Below are 20138 nucleotides of genomic sequence, written 5' to 3'. Positions count from 1 at the left end.
TGCTGCTCTTCAGAGGTGCTGGGGGAGACAGTGAGGGTGCAGGAGAAATGGGGGCTCGGAGCAGCACTGCGGCGGGCGCTCGGCAGTGCCTTTGGAACTGCTTGAACTTGTGCTGGGAACTGATGTGGTCCCAGTCATGGGGACTGGTGGTTAAGAAGCCCTCAGTCTGGTCACCATCTATTTTCTTTAATGAATAGGTTTCAGCCAGAGTTATAGATGAAGCCTCATGGGTTTAAGAGGTATTTTCACCTGTGTTAGAAGTGTTTGGAACATCATTTTAGAACTTGGGGTTTTCAGTTGAAATTAGTTTTTTTCATGTGTGTCTTCCTCTCCCTCTCTCCCTCTCCTTTTTTCTTTTTTTTTTTTTTTAATGACTTAGAATGTTCCTAATGATACTTGTACTTTCCAGGGTCAAATGTTATTTTGCATATGGCAGTAATATTTTTATAATGCTTTCTCTGACGTTATGAGTAAATGAGCAGGAGTTGTCATGAGATCAAAAAAAATCTCTGATCCTCTCTCTAAATTTAGACTGAAAGCTGTGATTAATCTGCATAATAATGGCTACATATTTTTCTGTGTGTAGTCTTATGCTTACTTCCTAATTTTCTGTGGTTTTTCAATATTCTTTGTTTATAAAGTTTACAAAACACAAACAGCACATAACTGTATTAGCAGGACATAATTCCATCTAGATTATTTAGTTATGCAGACAGCAGCTTCGGTTACTTCCAGTGTCGTTGATTTGTTTCCCTTGCTTGACCTTTGAGTATTCCTATTCCATCCATCTTTGCACGCCTCCGAGTTGCATTTCTACCTGATGTGTTGATGTACTGCTAAGGGATGGGATTAACTTTTGGAAGGAGGAGTTGCAGGTCCCTGCTGCAGTTAGCTCTGCTGGCTCAGTGTTTGCAGGGAGAAGCTATGCTGCTTGCCAGGGTTCACCAACTCGCCCCTCTCCTGGCTGCTGGCACTTCACGGAGGAGTCCTGCCCTCCTAAACCATTTGAGCAGGATCAGCCACCTGCTTTTGTGCCCTGTTCTGTGCAAGCATCCTGATTCACCAAAATGCGGGTCTACCTGAGGAGAGGGATCCATTGTTTGAAGGGAGAAGGGTTTAAAGCAGGGGAACAGTGACAACACACTTGCTGTAGTTTCCCCATTTGTAAATGAAAATATATTTATACCTGTCCTAAGATCTCCAGGCACAGTAACTAGCTTGTGTTGTACTCTACCCTGACTACGCAAGATGCTATTTGAGACATTTTCTGTTGCCACTATTCCTATGAAGATGGCAAAGCAGCCTCTTCTTTAGACAGTGGATGTGTTTTGCGACAACTCTGAAGAGGTTGCCTTTTACTAATAAGTTATCTCCGTAATATATTTTGCAATGAGTTGGAGCATATCCTAGCTGTAAGGCTGGCATGAAGTAGTCTATCTGGCCACCTTGTACATGAAAAAATCACAAAGCAGTGCAAATTCCAGAATACATTACAAGGGACATATGCCCTTAACAGTATATATACTGCTTAGAAACTAAGGGAGATTTCTAGAGAGGTCTCCAGTACAAATGGTTGCCAGTTACAATGAAATGCTGTCCTGGTTAAGATAACACAGTCTTGAAAACTTGTGCCTTGGGTTGGGGTCTGTGGAAACCTCTCGGAGAACCACCCGTTTTCTGTAATTAAGTGTAAATGAGTAACCTGACATTGGTTCATTAGCATTGGTTACTTTAGCAGGCTGATGAGCTGACCCTGTGGGAAGTAAGCCCAGGAAAAATGCAGCTGGAATGCTCAATTTGATTTTGTGAGTTTTGTAGCTTTTTACTTCTTTTTCCTTTGCTGCAGTTTCTGCATAAAATTGGAGGAAGTCAATATATTCTGAGCCGTTACAGCCTTGGCAAGATCAGCATTGATTAGAAAAACATGAACAGAAATTTCTTTGTCCCTAAACGGTGCTAAACAGTGGCTGAGACTGCTTTTCACAGGGAAGATCACAGCCAGAAGCATCTTGCCTCTCCTGGTTTTAGCATTGAAAGAAATGAACCAAGAACAGCTCTGCAAGAGGTTATTGTTTTTCACTTCAGGACCAAATAGAAAACTTTTGTATCTGTACCTTAAATACTGTAGCCAGTCATTAATGTTGTAGGTCTTTTTTCTTTGCAAGTCACTTTATTATCCTGCTAGATATTTGTGCTTCTGCAATGCCAAGTGTTTGGTGACAAAAAGGTTGTCTAGGAAAAAAAAAAAGAATAATAGTTTAATAGTTTGCGTAAAAGAGTTTCCTTCATTTGCAAATTGGAAAAGTGTTGCAGGGAAAAGGTGTCGCTCCTCTTTCCGTGTTTGTTATGTTTGCCTTTTAAGGAAACTTGATTTACAGTTAAATGTTTTGGAAGATGGGCAAAGGACCAAAGCGAGTGCTAACAGTGCCAAGGAGAAGCGGGAAATGAGGGAGAGGATAAGTTGAAGGAAATATTTCTCTGCTTTTAAACAGAGAAGGAAAACAAATTGGAATCGTGGGTGGGGAGAGATGAAAGCACCTACGTCAGTGCAGAGCAAGGGCTCTAGAGTAAAAAAGAAAAAAGATTATATGGTGAAAACTCATGTTCTGATAACTTTAGTAGCTTGATATCTACAAAACAGGTCTACGTGCTGCTCTGCTGCATTTGCTTCTGGCTTTCCCTTGCAATATTTTTTTCCTCTCAGGCCGGGCACCCTAAGGAGAGGGTTAGCTCTGCCTGCCTGCTGTGTCTCAAGTTATAGCAGGGGGAACAGGGAATGGTTACGTTCCTGCTTTCCTTTCCCAGTTGACAACTCTCCTCCTCCACCCAACAGGGCCCAAGGGCAGAGGGGGGCTGCTGAGCTGGCATGGCCCCACAAGCAGGTGGGTGAGGACTACCCTGCCTGAAATCCTGCCCAAAACCTCACCAATCCCTTGCCCTTGGGTACCAGTGATACCCTTCTGGGATGGGCATTGAGAGAGGAGGTGGACAGGCTCATCTGCAGGACCCAGGTGTGATGTTCAGCTGGTGCAATCCATCTCTCCGGGCCAGCAGTGCAATCTCCTCATCTTGCTATCGCTTTCCTCTGCTCTGTGCCCGTCTTGATAACCTGGGTGGCAGCTTAAAACACTTGAAGCTCTTATATGTGGTGCACAGCTCTGAGCCACCAGCCCACCCTCCTGCCTCCACATGCCCTTCTGCCTTGGGTCAAGCCCTCGCTGGGGCTTTGAGAAGCAAGAGGCAACAAATGTCGCAGCCCCCGACCTTCCTTGTTCATCGTCGTTCACAGAAACAGGTGTGATTTCCCCACTCCACCTCAGAGAGGGACTTCTCTGACTTTGGCCCTGTTTCACTGTCATGACTTGACTTAATCTTTCTTCCCTCCAGGGGAGAGACCACTTTCAGTTAGCAGTTAATGTACAAGCAAGTCTATGGTTTGAGACCAGAGGTCCATCTGTCCCAGTGTTGTGTGTCCTGTAATGGCAAACAGCAACTGCTTGGCGAAGAGCATAAGCGTGGGGTGAATGTTTAATCCTGCCTCCCCAGAATCACTCTCCCAGCCTCCAGCAGTTTATGGTTCCCAGCTGCCTTTTGTATTTGGTGGCTCTCTGATGTTCTGGACACCAAAATCCTGTATTTTAAGCCCTTCCTGTTTTGTTCAGAGCTTCCTTTTTTGCTTAGGAGTCTTTGGTGAGGAACGTCACTTAGTAACTTGGGACAACCTGATCTGTAGGTGCCCATACCCATTATGAAACCTCATTAGAAATTGATGTCCTTTCCAGTCCTCTGGCACTGAGACAGTTTATGCAAGAGACTATAGATGACAGTCTGTAGTCATTTCACCTATGATATATTATGTATTGACTATATATTACTGTTACTTAGTATATGTTGTTGTTCTCTTTGCCAATATTTTCTATAGTCTCATTTACTGATACTTCAATTTGAGACCGGTATTGTCAATGCCCCGTAAAGGATTGTTCCTGCAGAGAACAATCCTTTGACTCAGTTTGATTTCTTACTGATAACGCTTCCTTGTCGGCCTGTGTAAGAGTCTGGGATGTTTAAATAATGTTATGCTCGTTCTCCTCTGAAATGGATGGAGCTCAGAAATCAGCCTTTCTAAAATATTGCTTTGGTTTCCAAAAGTAATTTTTGAGTTCACAAAAATATAAGTTAAGCTTATGATGATTTTTTAAGGAGAAAAACGAGCAACAGGTTATATTCTGATCCATTTATAATTGCACCGTACAGAACAGAAGAACTGGGATCAAATTCCCTCTGGATGGTCTTAAAGACTTAGAACCCTTGTTGCAACTATGGAAATATTAGAGCAATTTACATGGCATTAAAATTCAATTGAAGTGCCATCTGATTAACCTATATACCATTTCCCATGTGATTTCATTGTAAAGAAACCAAACACTATCACAAAGCAATAGTATTTTTGAGAACAAGATCCGTAGCAAAAGATGTTATCTTCTAATAGCCAAACAGACCATTCTTGATAGTAGCTTAGTCACAGCTTAAAGCACCATCACCATGGATTCCTTTTCATTCTCTTCAGTACTAATTTTTCAGCTGAGCTGCAGTTCTGGAGGAAGAAAAAAAAGTATTTTTTAAACAAATTACGTCTGTGCTTTGGTCCGGATTTACTTTAAAATGTTACATGTCATCCAGATCATACTGTAAAATCCATTCACACACGAGCAGGGAGCAGCAGGAGCTATGGCAGGAAAGCAGTGGTGTGGTTGGCAGCACAGTAAGTTCTTGTGCAGAGCAAGCGCTGCTGAGCTCGCAGGAACCCCCATCCCCGAACTGGCTCATGCTTCGTGGGGCTGGCAGGACCCACAAGCCATGAAGTGAGCCCAGGGAAGGTGCTCCAGAGCTGGGCGTAGGCAGGCTGTCTAATTGTGTAGATCTGGATTATTTTTGCTTTTTTTCTGATAGCTGCTGGTTGCTGAAGTTGATTCCTAAAGAAGTATTTTTTTTCTTCAAGAAGTAAAAGAAGCCTTTGTAGAATCATTCAATGGATTGAATTGGAAGGGACCTTAAAGACAAACTAGTTCCAACCCGCCTCCATGGGCAGGGACACCTCCCACTAGAGCAGGTCACTCAGAGTCCTGTCCTACCTGGCCTTGAACGCTTCCAGGGATGAGGCTCTGGCACCCTCCTGTGAGATTTCTATTCCTGGGCTCTGAGCAGGACTGAACTCTGTCAGTTTTATGAGGGCAATTTCTAAGCTCTAAAATAGTTTTCACTTATGTCTGTGAAAGGAATCCTCTAGGTCTTGATCTTGATGTACAACATAAGAGAAATCCTTATTTACATCTTGATGAGTTATCTTAGAGAAGACTCTATATACCTCCCAAATGAGAATTTGATTCAGATAATTCAATTAATTATTTCTCTGGCTGACTTATGGCAGTTGCCAAGCATGAAGAATTAAATCGTCTCTTCTGAGATGTATCAGAAACACACCACTTCTTAGAGCTTCCGTTGCAACTTGATGAAGCATTAAAGCAGCAACTCTGCCATTGGTAGGCTGACTGCTAAGGAGGAGAGGACCATTTTCAGTATCACCCCTGATGTAATTTTCCATAGAAGCATCCCAGATGAAATGTTTTCCCATAGCCACATACCCCGTGGAGGAGGAGGAAGGTTTGGAAGAGAGTCTGTCAGGTCTTTATCTGAAGCACTCATCTCGCTGTTGAAAACACTCTCCGACTTCATCGCTGCATCCCAGCTCTGTCATCCACCACCACTGCACGTTTTCTCCAGCCAGAAATATTTGATTAAGTGAATACGCTTCAGCAAGTTAAAGTGACTTAAATCGCCCCAAATGCCTGTAAGGTCTACCTTACTTGTTTTATTATTGGCTCATAAGGAGGGAGTGCGGGTGTGTTAGATGTTTCCTAAGCCAAAAAAGAAGAAAAATCCATTCACTCCAGCCTAAATACCTTTGATTTATGCATCTCTGATTCATCCTGACAGCTGTTTAAAAATTGATGTCAAACTCTGTATTAATCTTGGCCAGAAAAAAAAAAAAAAAGAAAAGAAAGAAAAAAAAAGCATTAGGTAACAAGAGTGCCACAAAATGCAGTTACCATTGTGGGTGTGTTTAGTAAAAGGTATAGTTAGCATTTAATTCAACAGAGAAGCTTCAGTATGTATTAACAGATATTTTCTTGGTTTTGAAGTCTGCCGAACAAATTGTAGATGGGCGTAGAAATGCATCTCTAATGTTGATTTCTCATTACATTATTTACCTTCTTTAAAGTGTAGAGTCTTCATGTGTATCAAAGCTTCTTGTGTGTCACTAGATACTGAAACCAGGATAATACAAACGTTTTGCTGTATAAGGGAGGAAAGGGAAATAAATTACTTTCTCTCTATTTCTTATTTATTTTCTTCCCTCTATTGAGCGTATTTGAGACTAAAAGCTTAGCTGGATAACTTGATTGATCAAATTGCATTCTCTATAGTGCCTTAGAGAAATTATCATAAACTCAATCAAATGGGTTTTTTTTTAAAAAAAAAGCTGATTATTATTTGTTGCTGATTTGCTTATTTTCTTCCGAGAATGCTTCATTACAAATGGTAATGTTTTCCAAGAAAATAACTAGATAGCCTGAAATTTGAATACATTAAGGGTTTGAATAAATAAAAGCAGCTGCTTTCCTCTTGCAATAGCTGTGTCTTTTACTTTGCATTTGCAAACACGGTTTTACTTAGCATATATCCATGGCAATTTACTTACTATCCCCTATTTTTTAAAGTATCTCGAAAGACTGTAGGCCCAAGGTGGCAGTAGACCATTCCTGGCAGAGAGATGTAAGGAGAAGAGAGCGGAGACGGGAGACATGTGGCTGCACTCCTATTCAAAATCAGTTTTGTTTGTACCGTGAATTGAAGCCAGAAAGCTGCACTGTAGCTTGATCAGAAAGGGCAGGTGATGAAAAACTGGAATGAGGTTAAATATATACAGGAGATGACCATTTTTTTTCTGCCTCTTTTTAATTACTGTTAAAGAAAGATAGGACATTACTGTGGGGTGCTTGTTTTATTATTACATAAATATTAATTTTATAACTGAACAATTGAAAGTGGTTCCTTATTTGCAACATGTCATATCTGGCCTCTGTCTGTTGTCTACAGTTCTCCAGAAGTACACTAAGCTTTATTCAGTTGAATTAAACAGAATTAAACCTTTTGTAAAAGTTTTTCAGGAAACATAAGATTCAAGATAATTAAACAGTTAAGATACAGACAAAAATGTTTTCAGTAGAAAATACAGGTACTATCTCCCATTTTTATAGGCTTTCAGGTAGCATCATTCATACAGTGTCCCAGGTTGCCCTGAAGATGATGTTAGATGTCTCTTCTGGACGAGTGGGTCAGAATGGTGGCTTTCGAGAGGAGTTGATGAAACTAATTTCAGGGGGTTTTAGCTGTGAAGTTTGTCAGTGGGGGTTATTTCTGGCTCTGTGCGAGGCGGTTACTTCCGTTTTTCTTGTAGAGTGATTTTAAATTTTTTTTTTTTTTAAAGAAAGGGAACAAAGGAAGGCAGGTGGACAGCTAAGCACTGCTCCAGACAATTTGTCTTATTGACTGCACGAAAATAACTGGCGTGGCACCAGTGCCCTTCTCAGCCACTTTGAGACTTGGCAAATTCTCCCTCAGCTGTTAGGCTAATGTTTGCATTAGCCTTTTGTAATAAACAGGTATCAGAAGGGTTGCAAAGGTAGATTTATCTTGGCTGCTGAAGGTGGGCTCTTAACATGGAAAATAAAGGGAAGTGGCTGAGAATTTTTAATGCTTCCTGGAAAAGCATCAGCAGAAAGGTTAAGGTTCCTATCATGGTGTCAAGGACACAAGGATATCTAAAACTCCTGACTCAGCCAAACTGTTGATTTCCTACTATTCATTGACTGGCCTCTTCCTAAGTGTGAAAGTGTCATGATGGAAAGTCTCACAACAGGAAGAGTGGTGGTATTTCTACTTCTACTCCAAGACTTGAGAGAGGAGAGTTCGGTTCCCAGCTTTTCAGCAGATTTTGGGTGTGAGGAGCAACAGTCTGTCACAGCTATTTCAGTACCTCCGGTTGATCCAGGCATACAGCAGAATTTGAAAAAGTTTCTGCCACAGCTAGTATTTTCCATTGGATGCTGATCACCTGTCTGCTTTAGTGTATCCAGAATCCTACTGGATGCCGCTTGGTCTCGAGCATCCAAATACCTTTGAAAACTTGTTTTATACCTCCCAGGAGTTTTCGGCAGGGAAACGTCACGAGGACCTGGGCATGGTTCTGCGCCTGCAAAGCTTGGGGTGGAGCTCGGAGGGGGCTGCTGTGGGAAATGCAAGTCACCCTCTTACATCCCCCTTTGCAGCTGAGTGATCCTTTCCCCCCTCTGTGAACATCCTGAGGCAAACAGTGCTTTGTCCTCCTGCCCCAGGTGAAATACAGGTAGCTGGGGGTTTAACAACGCACTGGCTGATTAGCTGAGATTTCAGCTGGAATTCTGATACCCAATCCCAGCATCATCTCTCTGGCTTCAGAGACCCCCCCGTCTGTACCTTTCTAAATGCCAGTTTGTGATCATTTCATGTGCTGTGGTTTCTAGCACGTTTCTACATTAGAATACATCCTTTTTGTCCTTAACTGCTTACTATAGTTAGGATTTGACTATTGCAAAACATAGCTTAGGTATAAAACTTGCCTCCGTGCTTGTTTTGTCAAGTGGAAGAATAAAATATCCCTAATATTAAACCATAAAGCAGTGACAGTGTATTTATAAAACCAGAAAAGGCATTTTAACAAGCTGCCCAGTCCCAGACAGTTTTAGACTATGTTTGTTGTTTACTTAGGGGACATAAAATTATGAAAGGGAAATAGTTTCAGCAGCATGTGAGGCATGTAAAATGAAACAGCACTGTACAGAAAACAAATCTGGTGCGATCCTGGGGCTAGATGTATCGGTGGAGGGCCCATTTCACACGATTGTGGTTTCAGAAAAGTTAACAGGACTGTAGGAAGCCCCTGCCCCATCCCATCAGTGGACAACCCTTGGCCACCTCAGGTGTGCTAACTCGCATCCTCATGGGAGGATGATGCAAGCTGCATCGAGGCCTGATCTTGGCTGCAGTAGTGTTTTTTGGTTGAATAAAACCATGCTTTTGACTTTAAACTTTCCTTGTCGGCTTAGATTCAGGCTGTGGGATTCCTCTGGTGAGCTGGGAATGAGCCGAGCTGCTCTTGTCCCTGCTTCTCCTGGGGAAGAGTGCAGCGATGCTTTGACTTGCTCAGGTTGTGAAGCCGTGCAGGGATCTGTGATGGGAAATATTTCCGATCTCAACGCCGAGTTCAGAGGGGCTTCTCTTGACAAGCTCGTGACCTTGCGAAGTGGGCTCTGGTGAATGTATACGGAGCGCTGGCTGCAGCCTGTCGCCCTTGCTGCAGCGCTTACCGCAATATCCTCCAGATAAGTCTCAGGAGTGCTGGAAATCTGTGTTTGCGTCAACCCATAAACCACACCTTGCGTATCTCACCGAGATTAGTTTATGAAAACAAACTGAGTAACTGGTTCCCGTTGAAGCCTTCACCAAATCCATCTGACTTACCTCCTGGTGAAATCCAGGAGGAAAAAGGGGAGTTTTTTCCTGACTGTTCTGCACTTTTTCTTTTTGTGGCTTTCTGTGTCCTCTTACCATTTTATTATGTGACAATCACTTGTTTTACCTGAGGTTTCTCTCTCTCTCTCTCTCCTTTCTGACAGGCCTAGAAGATGTTGTAGCAATAATGATTCCTGAACCCAAAGGAAAAGAGATAGTGAGCCTCCTGGAGAGGAACATTACTGTGATGATGTACATAACCATCGGGACTCGCAACTTGCAGAAGTACGTCAGCCGGACCTCTGTGGTGTTCGTCTCCATCTCCTTCATTGTGCTGATGATCATCTCGCTGGCATGGCTGGTCTTTTATTACATCCAGCGATTCCGCTACGCAAATGCCAGAGACAGAAATCAGGTGAGCAGTGCTGGAATGGCTCGCTGTGTTTCCAGAAAATGGCCCTGGGATTGGGATTCAGCTTAGAAGTCAAAGTTGAGGAAATTGTGAATGTGTAGTAAAGAAGAAAAAACGAAGCAAAACCCATGACAGTGAAAAGAACTGGCATATAAATATGCCCGTGTTTGGGAAAAGGCAAGACTTCTGTCAATATAGATGAGAATCAGGAAAAAAAGAAATTAATAAATACAGCGTATATATATTTATGGAGTTTTTCTCCCATGCAAAGCACACAAGAAATAGAGAGTTGACAGTTTTTATAAGTTAAAAGATTGCCTTTCCAGGTGACATAGAAATGTGTACGACTAATGACCCTTGAGATCAATATACTGGCTAAAATATAGTGAGATGTGCCAATGTCTGTGTGTGAAACAAGGGTTCATTTATTGTGAACAAATTAAAAAAGAACACAAAGTGTTTTCATTTTCATACCTCTTTAGAAGGGTCTTGGACTTGAAAGGCAAACCTGTCCCTGTTCATTTAAAAGTGATCACTGAACATAGTAGTGCTGTAGTGATGGCCACCTATATTATTAAACCATTGCCTTTGGTTTGGGCATCTTGTCCAAACCCCCTGAAAGAGATCCAAAACCTGCAGAGCTGGAGAGAAGTCGACAGCAGTGGTAATGAGCCCCAGGTCCCGAGGCCCCCTGGATTTGTAAAGGAACTGTGCATCTTTGTGATAGTTCAGCAATGAATAATAATAGCAGTGATAATAATAAATTTTATCTTGTCTGGATGCAACTGTCTCAGCATCAGCAGAACTGTGAAGCTGAGGCTTCTACATTTCATTCTAATGGTACAGTAGAAAATGTTACCAACGTGTGAAATCTGAGGAGATAACCGTTATACTGCAGGGGGAAAAAATGCACTGTAATTCAGAGATGTTTCTGGACCCTTAAGAAATTGCTGTCAGAGCAGGGGATGGGTTGCCTTGCTTGCTCTGTGAAGTAAAAGCGAGAGTGTTAATAATCATCTTGTAGAGAAAAGTGCTGCCGCCCGCTCCGTTACGCGTACTTGACGTATAGGGATCCCCCACCCTCCCCCGTTGAAGTTCAGGCATCCTCTGAGATAGAGAGCAGCTGCTCTGTATTTACAGACAGAAAGAATGTATTTTCCTTTTAAGCATACAGCATGAATTTTTGGATAGCAAGAATGAGACTATCCCAGCTGGAATCTGAACATCACTGGCAGCAGATTCGCTGTGACTTTAACGGCTGTGATCATTTTTAGATGCTTTGGCTGCAAAAGCACATGTGCGCCTAATTTATGTATGTGAGTCCTGTAAGCGTGCTTTCAATCAAGTAATTATACAGGCGGATTAGCAGTGTAAATAGACATACATAAACATGAAACCCAGCAAAATAAGAAGCTCATTCAGGTAATATGCTATAGCTTGGAGCTGATAGGTTTATAAGGTCCATCACATTTCCTATTCAGTATTTTCTTTCCCAAGATGAATGAGATTAATGTGTGCACAAGCAGTTGCCCTGTGTAGAGGTTTTAATAACTTTGTTGTTGTACTAGTTCTGTTCTTTGGAAGAAGAATAAGAAAGCATGTCTCCTAAGCAATTTTTTTTTTTCAAAAGCTAGAATAATGATATGAGACAAACTAGAATTTCTTCATCCATTTTTGCCTTACATCTCTAATCTCTTTATTAGCTCTTTTCATATGAAAAGTAGTAGCAATATACAGACAAAGCTCGACTGTTTGTGTTGATGAGTTGCTGTGGTTTGGTTTTTTTACTGTTAGTCCTGGCTAGGGAATATACTGATGTAGGCAGCTTAGGAGAGCTCATCTTGCTCTTGCCCTTTCCATGAGGGTTCTTCTCTGTTTCCCCTAAAGCTCTGCTTGGGTTTTTTTGGTCTTTGACACATTTTCTTGTATCACATGGATGGGATCCCAAAGTTCTATGCTATTATATAGGATCTTCAGATCTATGCAAGAAAAACTGACTGCTTTGATGGAACAGGATTGGTTTTTGTGCTCAAAAGCTTTTGCATTTATAAGTTGCGTGGGTGTGACTCCATGAAGGTGTTGTCCTTACTTGTTAAAAAGCCTTGCATGCGTTATAAGCACCTTCATTGCTGGCCAACTTTAGAAAAGATGCTTCCTTCTGTTTGTATTTGGTGTACTCAGTCTAAAATTTAGCCAAAGGTTGTAATGTTTGGATAAACAGAGCATCAGATGAAAGGGGAGCCAGCTGGCTTGGTCGGAGAAAGTTTTGCTGTCAGTTCCTACCCCGCAATATGATAAAATCTGACTGTGCAGATTGACTGCCCGGTTCTGAAAGTATGAAAAAACCTGTGACACATTTATGAGACTTCAGTTAAAATACTTTTAAAAAAATTTTAAAAGCTTAAATTTGTTTTGACGTACAAATGAATTAAAATCCTACCGTTTTAAAACAAGGGCTTCTGAGGGCCGGTGATATGAAGAGAATAAATTTGTGTCAAGAAAGCGTAGTCCATCTGCTTCCTCAACGGCTTGTTCTTGGAAGCCTCCTGAAGAAGAGAGTGTTTCTCTGTGAAAGAGACCGTGAGAGTTGTTTGCATCAAGAGACATCAGGTTGCGGAGCTAATTGAAGGCAGTTTAAAATTACATGACAAGTTAAGTCCTGGAGATAATTCAGCAAAATGTGGTTTGCCGTCTCAGCCCTGAAACAGGCAGAGCACAAGTTTAAAAATAAAAAAGCAAACAAAAAACCCATAATATAACCAAAAAAATGCCAGAACCCAACCCTGTCAGTGTGTCAGATTTCATATTTCACTGGTAAAAGTAGACTTTTCTATTGTCTGTGAGACGTGAGATGGGGTGATAGGGAGGGGCGACTGTTTAAGTGTCAGACCTGTTGTCCATACTTCTTCCATGTCATTTCTTCCCATTGGACATGTTTTCTGGAAAGTTATTTTGAAACCAGGTGGACTCTGTGAGTTTTGCAGGATAATGAAAGCCAAAGCAGGCTGAGATCGCACTGGGGCTGAGGAGGACTCTATGCATCCTGGGTTAACTTCCAGTGAAGGATCTGCTTTTGTACGTGACAGACACACAGAGAGAGGTCGAGCAGTTATCTGAGAAGGAAGACTGCTGGCCATGGCTTTGAATGAGACTTCTGGGCCACTGATTAGCGACGCTGGTCTTTGAAGCAGTCTTAGGAAGATGCTTCCCATGATGGGGTCCGCAAACTTTATCTGTGGTACAGGAGATTTGTCTGACATCTCGCCCTGATGGTGTGCCTCGTTCTGTGCAAGGCACGAGGCAATCTCCTCCTCGCAAAGGGGATAGTTTAGTAAGTCCATGGAGAGAGAAGCACTTGCTGCAATTTCTCTTCCACAGCATTTATGGTCATTTACTTCCTCAGGAACAGACTAGTGATGCTTTCCATACTCCTTTCTTTTTAACTAGTATCACCATCTCCACAAGACCGCTGCATCTGATATGCTTAACTCTTTCCAGTCCAGTGCTGAATGTTGCGGTCTTGCTAATGAGATTAGGAGATTTATGACTGTAAATCTCTAAGCCTCACTTTAAACCCTTAGACTATTGTAATGCCTCTTATCTTTTAGGGTAAATCATGGGTTAGTGATAGCATGCCTTTCATTCAAATGGAAGAATTCTTTGAAATATCTTATGCCAAGATGTTCCCGTTCTTTCAAAAACTAAATTATTCTCATTTGCATCTAAGTCATGAACTGGTCTATTTAAGATAGACAAGAGAAAGCAAATAGGGGAAAATAAGCAGATCAGAGATGTATGAGTCTTTAATCTTGTCTTTTCCCCTTGAAGAACATGCAAAAAAGAACTGAGACATTTTGTTAGTTTAAGTAATAATAATAATGATTAAAAGGAATCACATGTAATTCCTGAAGCAGGACATAATGGCTCTTGTCTTGCTGTATGTTATCAGTCTTTGATTTATATTAAAGAAATAGACAGCTGGCAAGAAATGTTTCCAGCTCTCATCTGGTCCCTTTATTTAAAGGAGACTGTGAGAAAAATGTACCACAGAAAAGAGGTTGTATAACTATAAGATACTCCCTCTCATAGGTAAATCTCATATGACAAGATCTTTTTCACCTTTTTAGCCAGATCTGAAAATGCTCTCTGCTGTCAGTATCGCATGCATTTTGTTAGTCCTCCATGTCTTCCCAATCCAATAAGCTTACCCTCTAAATTTAATTCAGTGATTTTAATTGAATCTGAGGAACAAAGTGGTAATTTATTAATCCTATCTGTGTGGTGATTAAGTCTCAATTTACAAACTACAGCCAGCTTCCTTCCTTTCTTGGCTTCACGCTTTCACCCCTTCCAGCTGGAAACCGTTCCCACTGACAGGCCCCTCTGAACTCTGGCACAGGCAGTGTTCCCAGCCCCAAAAGTTGAATGTCTTCTGAGTCACCAAAGCTCAGAAGTCTCCCTCCTGTCTAACACCACATGGCTGGAAACATGGATGGGAGGTAAAGAGTTTAGGTCATTTATTGGTGGTAAATTGGAGTGCGCTGTATCATGACCTGTTATAAAACTGACAAGAAGATATTGGAGTAGGTGTTACTGCGTGAAACCGTATGAGAAAGGCCTGAAGAAATTGGAGAGAGCCCAGAGGAGGGTCATCAGTACGCTCTGGGGACAGGAGCACACCATAGGCAAGGCAGAGGGAGCTTGGCTTGCTAAGCCAAAAGGGGAGTTGAGGAGGGGGAGGAAGGGCTCTGCTCGCAGCCTTCAGCTGCATAATGGGTGGTTGGAGAGGAGGCAGAGTCAAACTCTTCTCAGAGGTGCACAGAGAAAGGACAGGGGTGATGGTCACAAATTGCAACAGGGGAAATTCCATTCATATGTTTAAATAAAAATTTTTTTAAAAAAAGACTGTGAGAATGGTTGAGCACTGGAACAAATTATCCACAGAGGTTGTGAAATCTCCCTTCCTGGAGATATTCAAAACTTGACTGGACACAGCTCTGACTTTGAAGTTGCCCAAGCCATGAGCAAGGGGTGGGAGTACATGACCTCTCAAAGCCCTTTCCCCGCTGTGAGTCTGCCTCCAGGACCGCCTCGTTGTTGGGTTAGCACAAGCGAGCAGCCAAGCCCTTGGAGCACTGCCGCAGACACAAGCTCAGTAGCACGGGGTGCAGAGGGACCTCAGCTGAGCAGTAGTTGTATGAACTGACCCGGAATACTCTCAGTGTCTTGGAAGAGGCAGGTATCTCCATCCTCAGCGCTGGAGAACAGGGAGTTTTGCAGCAGGCTGTTATTATATACTTTAATCCTGAGTGGCTGTGGCCCTGCCAGCACAGTGACAGTTTTGTAAATATGGGAGAACTATCAGAAGCACCACGTGGTAGGCAATTTGTGGTCCGCTGGAGGGAAAGATAGAAAGGCAAAAAACAAGCAAGCGGTTATGAATGGATAGGATCCTAGTGCGGGCGTATAAAGTGCTTTACTTGTAAGAAACTGCAGATGGTTTTGCCCCATTTTTTGCCTTGCATTGCTCCTACAGCGTAGGCAACTCTGTGTTACAGAAGAGAACAGCAGATAAGATTATTCAAGTTTTTTGTGGTTAACAAATTCAGAGCTCGCTTTCAGTGCTTACATCTTGCTGAAGATGTTGAGCTAGTTCTGGAACAATGTAAGAGTGAAGACCTTCTGAATCTTAAGTCCAGTGTTCACTCTGCTTACTAGCCCAGGCCTCATTTAATAATGTATTTTTAACAACTGTCATTAAGAGAGAGAAGGAGCAAGATACCCAAAGAGTGGGCTTGTTACGTACGTTGCTGCTCACTGGAATAGTAAAGGTGCTGTAGTGTAGCATCATGATGGGCTCACATGCAGTCTCCACTGGAACTCCGTTAGAGTGGCTTTGCTCTATCAGCCATGGGTAACAGCGAGCCTACAATACCTGCTGTGCCCTTTTTTGTGAGTAACAGTAGAACTGTCCTCATTTGTTGATATTTATATGGCAATGTCTTGTTTCACGTACAGCCCCTTCAGATCATTAAGAAGCCTAGGGAGAAAAGGTGATGATTTCTGCATGAAGAGGTACTTTTTTTGCTTAAGAGCAAATTTTGTATTACAGCGCCGGCTCGGAGATGCTGCAAAGAAAGCCATCAGCAAGCTACAAGTCAGAACAATCAGGAAAGGTGATAAGGTAATTTTTCAAATTGCTCATTACCAAATGAAACTCTGTGCTGAGGATTCCTTCTGACTACTGGGACAGCGAGGCAGAACAGAAATGGTGATTGCTTGCCTAGCTACTCTGTGTCCTTCAGGTGGAGGAGGACTACTGGTAAGCAATTTATGCATGGGATGGAGTACAGAGAGAGCACGGTGATTCTGTGAAGATGCAGAAAATCCTGAAAGTTAAAATGTGCTTGCTAACTAAATCTGAATGCTTCCCAGGGCAAGTTTCCAATGGGAAATGTGTTGGTAAATCTGGGTTGCTTGTCTTGAAATGTATTATTGTATTTGTAGCATGCATCAGTGACCATTTTACGTTGTCACACAGGCTCTTGTATGAAGCGATTAGCTGACAAAAATAAAAAAAAGTCAAAATGATGAATGTTCTCTTTCCCGTAGGAGACTGAGCCAGACTTTGATAACTGTGCTGTTTGTATTGAAGGCTACAAACCCAATGATGTTGTCAGAATTTTGCCTTGCAGGTAAGTTGAACATTGAAGGTGCTTTTAGCTTTGATAGGCTCTATTTCAAGACAGGCTCTGTTCTCACAGTGTCACGCTGAATACCTGAGACCTTGGAGGAGGAGAAGGGGGTGTGTGTTAATAATTTTGATTTGTTCAGAATCTGTTGGTAAAGATATCTGAAATGCCTTTTTATTCAACTTGAAGTGAAAGTCATTTTAATGGTGGTGAGAGCCTGAGTTTAGCATGGTCATCAGAAATATTGTCTAATCTGGACCTATTACAAAGCCTTTAGTAGGATTTTTAAACTAAAGGGTTTAATTCCACTGGGTTTATATCAGTCCAGAATAAGTGCCTTAAGAATTTGCCCCTGACTTCAAGGTGAGCCCTGAGCACACAGCCAGGGATAGAGCAGTCTCCTGCTCCCCATAGAGCTACTCCTTTGGCTCTTCTGGGCCACGTCCAGACACTGAGAAAGTGATGACTTTTATGAAAAACTCCAGCCATAAAAAGAGATATGCTGAGTAGAAATGGTAAAGCAAAAAGGGAATGTGACAAAGACCATGTTATCTATTGCTGCCAGGAAAATATTCTCAGGCATGTAGGACACAGAGGTGACAAGAAGAGCTTTTGGGCTTGTTCTTTCTCTTTTTTCTTCCCCCCTGTGCAGCACATACACTCACAGTGATGACACACAGGAGCACAGCCTATTGCCACCATAACAGCTGTATTCATCTCTCTGTGCGATTGTCATCTGTGAAGGATTTCTCTAAGGAAGTAAATTTCTTAGGAAAGTTCCTAGAAACAGTAGTTCCCTTAAGAGAGCAAGACAAAGTGCTTGATTTCCCTAGAAATAGGATTCTCAAGTGCAGTATGTACAGAGCAGAGATATTTATTTTTTTAATAGAATTTCTTTCTACTCCTGCAGACACATTCACTGGCTCGAGAAACTGAAATATTTGTTTCTTTTCCTGCTATGTTGTTGCCTAGTAGATATTTGAATGTTACAAGCTGTCCACTTCTGTTCATTCATGTGACTTGTTAAATCTGTTTACCGCCATCACTAAATGGCAAACAAAAAGCAACAGATTAATCATAAATTTGACCTACTGTAAATCCCCCACAATGACAAATTGCCTGCAAACTCTTCTTCTACAAGCAGGCACAAATGCATCACTTCATGAAGCAGAAATACAGAAGAATGAGAAATTACCAGAAAATGTGGACCTCAGTTTGACATTAAGCCTGTTTTCACAGAAGCATAATAAAACTGGAAATTTTGCATGGTAGAGACAGGCAGTTTTTGGAAGTAGTTATACAACAGCAAAAAAAAAAGAAAAATTCTAAGCTTAGCTTTCACTTATGTATGGCCTCATAATTCAATGAGACTCCAGTCAGACTTTGTCATCCACGGTGTTGAGTCAAGCAGAGTGAGTAGGAAACACATAGTTAACAGGTGATGTTCAGTTCTTGGCTGAATTAAAAGGTCGCCTAGAAAATGACTCATGCTAAAAGGGTAGCAGCAGCAGAACTGTCTTGTAAAATGCTCACAGTTTGAGCCTCAGCAGTTTTGAATTAGAAAAAACTCAAAAGATCTTTCTCAAGCAGCTTCTTAACAAACCCTGGCTTTCCTACCGCACAAATGGGGAGGGCAGGATTTTATGCATTCACATGGGTTTGGACTTTCAAAACAGGAAATAGTAGTCATGATTCTTTCTGCTGTTGTCAGTCTTGTCTCCTCATCCAAAAAAAGAAAAAGCAGATTAATTTCTGTCTCTGTTAAGTGAGTAGGAGAATGTTATATCCTGATAAAGACCTCCAGACTCTGTAGGTTTCTTCTTCCAGCATCCTCAGTTAAGCTGTGTGCGGTTGCTAGTATGGGAGCCTCATTAGACTGCTATTTAATAAGAGGCTGGCATTTCACCAAGCTTTGCAGAAGCCAGCACCATAGGACGCCAGCGCTGGCTGACCTTACTGTTTCTATCCAGGAGATGCTCAAAACTTAGAACTTTTAACCTGCAAAGCCAAGTACACCCCGAGAGCTGCACATGAAAGATGCTGCTTTGTACTGCAGGCAGTACTGGGAAAACCACAACTCGCGGGCACACTCTGTATAAAGCCCTATATAGCCTGAGATTTCTCTTTTAAGGCTGATGGAGCCTGAATCTCCTAAGAAGTTGTACCAGACATCCACCAGCCAGTATCGCAGTGGATGAGCTCTGAAGTCATATAGATTGATGTTTTCTACTACTTCGACTGTTTCCTCTTTTCTTCTGCTGGCAGAGAGCCAGTGCTGGGACAGCCTGTTGTTAGATATCCCACACTGGAGAGCTAGGAGAATTCCAGTTAACTTGTGCTTCTTCCTCTCTGTCCTCTTTAGCCAGCTCCCACAACTGACTATGTTAATGAACTTGGCTCTACAGAATGTATTAAATAAAAAAGGGCCAACACTTGATTTTAAAAAGTGTTGTCTTCCAGCTTGGTTTATGTTTAACAGTAGCAAGCATCACTCAAGTTATTTTGAAGCGCACTGACACAACATCAAATGTAACCAAGTTCATTGTTCCCAGAGTGACATCTCCTGTCATAGCCCTGGTTCCTTCTGCTCATCCTCCATCTCTAGCTTCAAAATGCCTTCGTCTTTTCTGCTTTGGCTTTGGAGAAGTTCTGGTGCTGCTGCTTCCAGTGTGTGCCTTTTTACTAAACTTCTACTAACTTTACTAAACTTCTAAAGAGGCAAGATATTCTTTCAACTTCTTCCCTACTGATTTTTTCATAAGCTCTTTTTTTAGTTTTTTCATTCCTGTTACCAATGAATGAGATTTCTGACCCCGTTCCAACTCGTTCCCTTCCCCTGAACCTTCACTCATTGAACAACTGTGATTGCAGAAACTGCTTCACTCCTTTCTCTTTTTATTAGCTTCCTCTGAGAACCATTTAATCACACACATTTCTTCCTCTTCCTTTTCCAGCTTCTTTTGCCTTTCCTTCGTCATCAAAAATAATCAAATAATACCATACATGTACCCCCACAAGCCCAAACTGCCTAGTTGGGTACAATATCGCTCATTTTCTTACCAAAACCCTTCTCAATCCACTGCCTCAGCCCTATGTCTAATCCAGACAACAGATGCTCTTACTCAGGGTCCCTGGCGTTTTACCTCTCTTTCTGCTTTTTCTTCCTTGTCTCTTAGCTCACACTTGTCTTCTGAGAGACATTACATGGCTGCTCGGTTTGTTTGCGTGCAGTTTGGAAAGTTTGGGCTAGGAGAAGGTGAGAGGAGAACAGTTTCCCTTAACCTGGAAAAAAAAGCTTCTCAAAATTGTAAGCAAGCTAAAAGGTTGACAGTAGTTGTACAACAATTAAATTATTACTGTAATTTTGAGCTGAGCCTGAAACAATTTTTTTTTGTTGTTGTATTATTAAAATTTCAACTTTA

The 20138-nt window shown here is 41.9% G+C and overlaps 1 protein-coding gene across 1 annotated transcript in view; it reads left to right on the top strand.

Annotated features, from left to right (window-relative positions):
* The window catches only part of RNF150 (ring finger protein 150), a 66466-nt gene that overhangs the window by 11216 nt on the left and 35112 nt on the right, over positions 1–20138 (top strand). Inside the window, exons 2-5 of the mRNA XM_009874827.1 lie at positions 9207–9403; positions 9777–10027; positions 16137–16208; positions 16637–16719. Of these exons, the coding sequence (XP_009873129.1) occupies positions 9207–9403; positions 9777–10027; positions 16137–16208; positions 16637–16719 (603 nt within the window). The remainder of the gene's footprint in view (positions 1–9206; positions 9404–9776; positions 10028–16136; positions 16209–16636; positions 16720–20138) is intronic.

The sequence above is a fragment of the Apaloderma vittatum genome, unplaced genomic scaffold, assembly GCF_000703405.1.
Source record: "Apaloderma vittatum isolate BGI_N311 unplaced genomic scaffold, ASM70340v1 scaffold20588, whole genome shotgun sequence".
NCBI classification, from domain to species: domain Eukaryota; kingdom Metazoa; phylum Chordata; class Aves; order Trogoniformes; family Trogonidae; genus Apaloderma; species Apaloderma vittatum.
Note: the sequence above shows the minus strand (reverse complement) of the source record. Positions and strands in the feature narration are given on the sequence as shown.